Source organism: Solanum lycopersicum, chromosome 12 (genome assembly GCF_036512215.1).
Source record: "Solanum lycopersicum chromosome 12, SLM_r2.1".
Taxonomy (NCBI): Eukaryota; Viridiplantae; Streptophyta; class Magnoliopsida; order Solanales; family Solanaceae; genus Solanum; species Solanum lycopersicum.
Genome location: NC_090811.1, coordinates 12,842,149 through 12,851,209, shown reverse-complemented (window position 1 = coordinate 12,851,209; position 9,061 = coordinate 12,842,149). Strand labels below are relative to the sequence as shown.

Sequence of the window (9,061 nt, the reverse complement as noted above, 5' to 3'; positions counted from 1 at the left end):
ATCATTTAACTTAGTCTAAGCCTAAGTAATTAGTCAAAAACAACCAAAAACCCTCATTCTCCTAAAATAATGCAACTAAGAAAGAAAAGAGAAGAAAAAGGTAAAAATTTCTCCCACTACTTCAAATTCTGCCCCAAAATCCAAAGCATTTCTCTGTAGTTTTTGTCACTAGGTATGTGAGATTTTACTAGTGGGTTCCTTTCACCCATCAGATCCCGGGAATTCAATCAATTCCTCTGATTCTCCATAAATTGTTTAGACCCAGGGTTCCTAATTCTTAGGGACCCACTGTAATTCAGGTGTTATAGTCTCTATAATGAAATTACATATTTCTTGGAAAACCAGTGTAATCCCATGTATAGAACTTAGAAACCTTAGTTTGTGTTAGTTATCAGCGTTTCATGTACTAGACTTCCTAGGAAGATTAGTTATACAATAATGCTTCAGAATTTTAATGTCATATCTTTCTGTACATGTTCGTTATATTCTTAGATAATTATCAGTATTTTGAGCTACTCAATATTTCAGATGCATTTTAGCTTTACATTCAGTTGGGAGTAGACTTAGCAATGAGTTGGAATAAGGTTCACATCCTCTCAAGTCCCAAAACTACCTTCCTGTAACAACCTGTTTAGTCGGTTCGAGCAGTAAAACTATTTTTGATAAAAACTGACTGGGTCGACGGATCACGCGACGGACAGTCATGGTCACGACGGACCGTGATGGACTCCGTCGTCCCATACTTGTGTAATTTCTTCTGCTGTTCTCCTCATTACCCTCGACGACAGGTAGGATGAACCGTCATAGGCATGACGGCCCGTCGAGGGTCTTCGTTCCAAAACACTTCAACTCTGAAATCTGGGTACTGGGATCGCCTCTCGGAACATCAGGACAGAACTGCAGCACGGACCATCGTAGATACGACTGACCGTTACAAGTTGCGTAACCTCACTGCTGAAATTTAACTCTCTGAACTTTGTGACGGACCTGCAGGATGGACCGTCATAGATACGACGGACCATCACAAGCTGCATAAGTCTACCCTGGGTCGTTTTTGCGCTAAAATTTAAATGGGTGTTTTGGACTATTCATGATTATAATTATGAAATTAGTGGGGTAAGTTCAATAATTTATTTACTTGGGGGTTAAAGAAGATAATAGGAAATAAATATTGGGTTACTTTTATCATAATGGATTATATGATAATTAGGGTAAAAGAAAAAGAATCTGCAGAAGAAAAATAAAAAGAACAGAAAGGGAGAACGAGCGAGACAGAGAGAACGAGGAAGAAAGCAAGTGACTTAGACTTCAGATTGAAAAGGTTCAAAGGCATTGGTGAGGTAGCTTGCTTGATCACGATTCTTCGGTGGAGGTAGGTTATGGTTTATTTCTCTGTGATAGATAAACTCTAAATAGCGATTGATATGTATTGGGTGGTATTGTAAAGTCTTCTATGTACTTGATTGTGTGATTGTATGTTTTGATTGTGCAGTTGTGGTTAGTTAGAATGATGAGATTATTGAGCCTTCAATCTTAAATCCTTTCTATTAAGATGATGCCTTAACATAAAGAAAACTTTTTGAAATAACATAATGAGATAAATGGATCGGAGTGTCACGTTTCGACACGGTAATAATGGATCGTAGTGTCACGTTCCGACACGGTACTAATGGATCGGAGTGTCACGTTCCGACACGGTAATATTGGATTGAAGTATCACGTTCTGACACGGTATATGGGATCGGAGTGTCACGTTCCGACACGATAATAATGAAGAGAAGGAATCTTGAATTAGGTTAATATGCTCAAATTTGAAGAACCTATTTCCCAAATGAGTATGGTGTGGAGGCTTGAGTCCTTATAGGTGTGCTTGGTGTTGTTGCCAATGGTTCTTGTACTTGTTGTTTGTCACCTGTTAAGTATTGTGGTTGATTTTATATTATTATTCAGTATATATTGCTTTCTATTTTGAGTTGGCCGGTGATACCTACTCAGTACGTGTTCCTTGTACTGACCCCTACTTGTATTTTCTTCTTGTTGTTTTGTGGAGTGCAGCAAGTGCACCATCGACTTTGACTCTCCCTCAAATCTAGCCAGTCTCCAACACATCAGAATTCTGGGTGAGCTATTGTTCCTAGCTCGGACTGGATTCTCTCCTTCACGTCTTGATGTCTTTGCAGTTAGGACATGGACCATTTCTTTTACTTATTTTAGATTCTTAAATACTCTTAGATTTAGAAATTTGAGGATAGATATTCTTGATGTGATGACTTCCACATTTTGGGATTAATAAATATCGCACTTTAGAACCTTGTTTAGTTGGTTACGTTTATAAGTTTTGGATCTTCCGCACTATATTTTGTTATTCATAATTGATATACTGGTAAATGTTGGGGGTTTAGATTTGTTGGTTCGCTCACCTAGGAGAAAAGTGTGGGTGCCACTCGCGGCTCTTTTTGGGTCGTGACAAACTTGGTATCAGAGCGTTAGGTTCATTGGTCTCATCACACAAGAACGAGTCTAGTAGAGTCTTGAGGAACGGTAGGGGGACGCCCTTACTTTTCTTTGAGATTCTATAGGACTTGAGGAAAACTCCATTCTTTCTTTCTTTCGTGCTATTACTTGGATCCAATTGGTATCTAGGTGATACAAATTGGTATCTTACATCCTCACTCTATTTCGCAGATAGTTAGAACTAGAGCAACAACTGTGGCAACACCAACACCGTCAAGACAGGGTGTGTCTGAGCCAACCATTGGGGCTGTAGCTCAAGGAGGAGCAGTGGCAAGAGGCCGTAGTAGAGGTCGCAGGAGAACGCCCTCTAGGGGTAGAGGACAAACACCTGGCCCACCTAGTAATAGGGTGGTGACTCCTCCACCGACTGATGTGGTAGTGAGAGAGGGGAAAACGAGCAGGTTCAAGATGAGGAATTACCACCCCAGCCTACCCCTGAGATGATTAACCAGGTTCTTTCTTATCTTAGCGGGTTATCTGATCAGGGCCAGACACCTCCAGTGTTTTCTGCACCAGCACCTCAGGTTTCGGGAGTACAACATGCAGCTGCTGTGGCTCCCCGCATGGATGCCTCATTGGAAGTAGGCATGTTTCCTCGATTGACTACAGGGTCTATAATGACGAGTGATCATCATGAACTTTTCACTAAATTCTTAAAGTTGAAACCTCCAGTCTTCAAGGGTGCTGAATCTGAGGATGCCTATGATTTTCTGGTTGATTGTCATGAGCTGCTACATAAGATGGACATATTAGAATGATTCGGTGTTGAGTTTGTGACCTACCAGTTTCAGGGGAATGCCAAAATGTGGTGGCGGTCATATGTTGAGTGTCAACCAGCACAGGCACCACCTACGACTTGGGCATCATTCTCTAGCTTATTTACGGAGAAGTATATACCCCGAACTTTGAGGGACAAGAGGAGAGATGAGTTCCTGAGCCTAGAGCAAGGCAGGATGTCTGTTACTGTTTATGAGGCTAAGTTTCGTGCACTATTCAGGTATGCCACCCAGCTTTGCTTCAGTCCACAAGAGCGGATTTGCCGTTTCGTGAAAGGATTGAGGTCAGATTTGCAGATCCCAGCCTAACAGGTAGCTGCCGCAACAAAATCCTTTCAGGAAGTGGTTGATTTTTTGTGATAGAGGTGGAGGGGGTGAAGCCAACGACTTCACCATGGCGTCGACATCTAAGAAGTTCTGTATGGGAGGTGAGTTTAGTGGTTCTTACTCCAGAGGGCAGAGTTCAGGAGCTTACCCAGCCCGTCCTATTCAGTCTTCACTACAGGCTGTAGCTGGGGGTCCATCGCAGACCAGTCAGCATTTTTCTGAGTTTGGAGGTTATCCCAAAACTTCATTATTCTCACAGAGACCTATTCTTGACTCCAAAAATTGTTATGGATGTGGAGAGACTGAACATATTAGGAAATTTGTCCAAAACAGAGTTACAGACCTCCAATAGTTAGAGGTATAGGTGGTCATGGTAGGGGCCGCCATTCTGGAGGACGTGGTTGCGAAGGTAATGGTGGTCATCAAATCAGTTGGGGTGGCGGGCAAGTTGGAACTACTGCAGCACAACATGGTAGGGGGTAACGGGTAGACAGGTGATAGGGCCCATTGTTATGCTTTCCCCGGGAGGTCTAAAGCAGAGACATCCGATGTTGTTATCGCAGGTAATCTTTTGGTCTATGATTGCATGGCTACTGTATTATTTGATCCTTGATCCACATTTTCATATGTATCTTCCTCATTTGCTACTGGTCTTGATTTATATTGAGATTTGCTTGACATGCCTTTTCGTGTCTCTACTCCTGTGGGTTAGTCTGTGATAGTTGAGAAGGTGTATAGGTCTTGTTTTGTGACTTTTGTGGGGAGCAATACTCATGTAGACTTGATTATTCTAGAGATGGTGGATTTCAATGTAATTCTAGGTATGACTTGGCTTTCTCCAAATTTTGCGATCTTAGATTGTAATGCTAAAACTGTGACATTGGCCAAGCCTGGGACAGATCCGCTAGTGTGGGAAGGTTACTGTATTTCCACTCCAGTTCATATCATCTCTTTTCTTCGTGCTAAAAGAATGGTTAGTAAGGGTTGTTTAGCTTTCTTGGCACATCTCAGGGATGATACTTCCGAAGTGCCTTCGATGGTGTCTGTCTCGATAGTCCGTGAGTTTCAGGATGTGTTTCCTGTAGACCTTCCTGGTGTGCCACCAGATAGGGATATTGATTTTTGTATTGATCTGGAGCCGGGTACTCACCCCATTTCCATACCCCTTTATAGAATGGCTCCAGCTGAGTTAAGGGAGTTAAAGGCCCACCTTCAGGAGTTGTTAGGTAAAGGTTTTATTAGACCAAGTGCATCCCCTTGGGGTGCTCCTGTTTTATTTGTGAAGAAAAAGGATGGAAGCTTTCGGATGTGCATAGACTACAGGCAACTGAATAAGGTAACTATTAAGAACAAGTAGCCTATTCCTCGTATTGATGATTTGTTCGATCAGTTACAAGGTGCTTGTACCTTCTCAAAAATTGATTTGAGATATGGTTATCATCAATTGAAAATACGGGCAGCAGATGTGCCAAAGAGTGCCTTTCGAACCAGGTATGGGCATTATGAACTCTTAGTAGTGTCTTTTGGACTTACGAATGCCCCTGCTGCTTTCATGAGCCTGATGAACGGGATATATAAGCCATATCTGGATCTCTTTGTTATTGTATTTATTGATGATATACTGATATACTCAAAGAGTAGGAAAAAACATGAGGAGCATTTGAAAATTGTATTGGAATTGTTGAGGGAGAAAATACGTTATGCCAAATTCTCCAAGTGTGAGTTTTGTCTAGATTCAGTGTCCTTCTTGGGGCACGTGGTTTCTAAGGATGGAGTGATGGTGGATCCTTCTAAGATTGAATCAGTGAAGAGTTGGGTAAGACCTACTACTGTTACAGAGGTAAGGAGCTTTGTTGGTTTAGCTAGCTACTACCATCAATTTGTCTACGGATTTTCTTCTGCTGCTTCCCAATTGACAAATTTGACTAATAAGAATGTTCCATTTGTATGGTCGGACGCATGTGAAGAAAGATTCCTGAACCTCAAGACCTTGTTGACTACTGCACCAATTCTTACCTTGCTAGTGGAAGATAAGAATTTCATTGTTTACTGTGATGCATCTTATTTTGGTTTGCGTCAGTGCTAATGCAGGAGAGGATGTAATTGCTTCTGCTTCGAGGCAATTATAAGTGCATGAACGTAACTATCCGACCCATGATTTGGAGTTGGCTACAGTTGTGTCTGCATTAAAGCACTGGAGACATTATCTATATGGGGTCAAGTGTGAAGTCTATACAGATTATCGTAGTTTACAGTATGTCTTTACTCAGAAAGATTTGAATTTAAGACAGAGGAGGTGGATGGAACTACTGAAGGACTATGATATTACTATTTTGTATCACCCAGGAAAAGCTAATGTTGTGGCAGACGCTTTAAGTAGAAAAGCAGGGAGCATGGGAAGTCTAGCCCACTTACAGGATTCTAGACGCCTATTGGCTAGAGAGGTTCACACTCTGGATAATGACTTTATGAGGTTGGAAGTAGTAGAGAAGGGAGGATTTTTTGCCTGTGTGGAGGCAAGATCTTCTTTTCTTGACAAGATTAGGGGAAAATAGTTTACTGATGAGAAGCTGAGCCGAATTTGAGATATGGTATTACGAAGAGAGGCTAAAGAGGCAATAATTGATGAGGAAGGTGTTTTGAGAATTAAGGGAAGAGTATGTGTGCCCTATGTTGATAATTTGATTCACACTATTCTTACAGAGGCTCATAGTTCAAGGTATTCTATACATCCTGGTGCAACAAAAATGTATCGTGACCTAAAGAAACATTTTTGTAGAGTAGAATGAAGCGTGACATTGTTGATTTTGTTGCCCAATGCCTAAATTGTCAGCAGATAAAGTATGAACACCAGAGGCCCAGAGGAACACTTCAGAAAATGCCCATTCCTGAATGGAAATGGGAAAAAATTGCAATGGATTTTGTGGTTGGTCTTCCAAAGACATTGGGTAAGTTTGATTCTATTTGGGTAATTGTTGATAGATTAACTAAGTCTGCTCACTTCATTCCAGTCAAGGTGACTTACAATGTAGAGAAGTTAGCCAAACTCTATATCTCAGAAATTGTCGATTGATGGAGTTCCACTTTCCATCATATCAGATAGAGGTACGCAATTTACTTCTATGTTTTGGAGAACATTGCATGCTGAATTAGGTACTACGTTTGATCTTAGTACTGCATTTCACCCTCAGACCGATGGTCACTCTGAGCGAACGATTCAGGTGTTGGAGGATATGTTTCGTGCATGTGTGATAGAATTTGGTGGTCATTGGAATAACTTCTTACCCTTAGCAGAGTTTCCATAAAATAATAGCTATCACTCAAGTATTGATATGGCCCCATTTGAGGCACTGCATGGGAGGAGATATAGGTCTCCCATTAGTTGGTTTGATGCATTTGAGGTGAGACCATGGGGTACCGATCTTTTGAGGGAATCGTTAGATAAAAGTAAAATTCATTCAGGAGAAGCTTCTAGCAACTCAGAACAGGCAGAAAGAATATGCAGATCGAAAGGTTAGGAACTTGGATTTTATGGAGGGTGAACAAGTCTTGTTGAAGGTTTCACCCATGAAAGGGGTAATGCGGTTTGGGAAGCGAGGTAAGCTTAGTCCGAGGTACATTGGTCCATTTGAAGTTCTGAAGCGCGTAAGGGAGGTGGATTATGAATTGGCATTGCCTCCAGGACTCCCAGGAGTGCACCCGGTATTTCATGTGTCTATGCTAAAAAAATACCATGGGGATGGAAACTACATTAATCGTTGGGATTCAGTTATTCTTGAGGAGAATTTGTCTTATGAGGAGGAGCCTGTTGCTATTTTAGATACAGGGGTCCGCAAGTTGAGATCAAAGGAGATTGCATCTATCAAGGTTCAATGGAAGAATCGTCCAGTTGAATAGTCCATTTGGGAGAATGAGGCTGATATGCAAGAAAGATATCCATATCTTTTTACAGATTCAGGTACTCTTTCTCGCCCTTGCTTTTCTTCCTGTGATCGTTCGAGGACGAATGATGGGTAAATTGGTATCTATTGAAATAACCTGTTTAGTCGGTTCGAGTAGTAGAACTATTTTTGATAAAAACTGACTAGGTCGACGGATCACGCAACGGACCGTCATGGTCATGACGGACCGTGATGGACTCCGTCGTCCCATATTTGTTTAATTTCTTCTGTTGTTCTCCTCATTACTCTCGACGACAGGTAGGATGAACCGTCATAGGCACGACGGTCCGTCGAGGGTCTTCGTTCCAAAACACTTCAACTCTGAAATCTGGGTACTGGGATCGACTCTCTGAACTTCACGACGGAACTGCAGCACGGATCGTCGTAGATACGACGGACCTTTACAAGTTGCGTAACCTCACTACTGAAATTTAACTCTCTGAACTTTGTGATGGACCTGCAGGACGGATCTTCATAGATACGTCAGACCGTCACAAGCTGCGTAACTCCACCCTGGGTCGGATTTCCGCTAAAATTTAAATGGGTATTTTGGACTATTCATGATTATAATTATGAAATTAGTGGGTAAGTTCAATAATTTATTTACGTGGGGGTTAAAGAAAATAATAGGGAAATAAATAGTGGGTTACTTTTATCATAATGGATTATATGATAATTAGGGTAAAATAAAAAGAATCTGCAGAAGAAAAATAAAAAGAACAGAAAGGGAGAACGAGCGAGAGAGAGAGAACGAGGAAGAAAGCAAGTGACTTAGACTTCAGATTGAAAAGGTTCAAAGGCATTAGGGAGGTAGCTTGCTTGATAACGATTCTTCGGTGGAGGTAGGTTATGGTTTATTTCTATGTGGTAGATAAACTCTCAATAGCTATTGATATGTATTGGGTGGTATTGTAAACTCTTCTATGTACTTGATTGTGTGGTTGTATGTTTTGATTGCGCAGTTGTGGTTGGTTAGGATGATGATATTGTTGATCCTTCAATCTTAAATGCTCTCTATTAAGATGATGCCTTAACATAAAGAAAACTTGATAAAATAAAATAATGAGATAAATGGATCGGAGTCTCACGTTCTGACACGGTAATAAAGGATCGGAGTGTCACGTTCCAACATAGTAATAATGGATCGGAGTGTCACGTTCCGACATGGTAATATTGGAATGGAGTGTCACGTTCTGACACGGTATATGGGATCGGAGTGTCACGTTCTTACACTATAATAATGAAGAGAAGGAATCTTGAATTAGGTTAATATGCTCAAATTTGAAGAACCTATTTCCCAAATGAGTATGGTGTGGAGGCTTGAGTCCTCATAGGTGTGCTTGGTGTTGTTGCCAATGGTTCTTGTACTTGTTGTTTGTCACCTGTTAAGTATTGTGGTTGATTTTATATTATTATTCAGTGTATATTGCTTTCTATTTTGAGTTGGCTGATACCTACTCAGTACGTATTCCTTGTACTGACCCCTACTTGTATTTTCTTTTT

At 41.1% G+C, this 9,061-nt stretch overlaps 1 protein-coding gene across 1 annotated transcript; it reads left to right on the top strand.

Annotated features, from left to right (window-relative positions):
* The first annotated feature begins 7,196 nt into the window (after window positions 1-7,196).
* Window positions 7,197-7,514, top strand: LOC138340218 (uncharacterized). The gene has a single exon (XM_069291916.1). The coding sequence runs from the start codon at window positions 7,197-7,199 to the stop codon at window positions 7,512-7,514; it is 318 nt and encodes a 105-aa protein (XP_069148017.1).
* The last annotated feature ends 1,547 nt before the right edge of the window (window positions 7,515-9,061 follow it).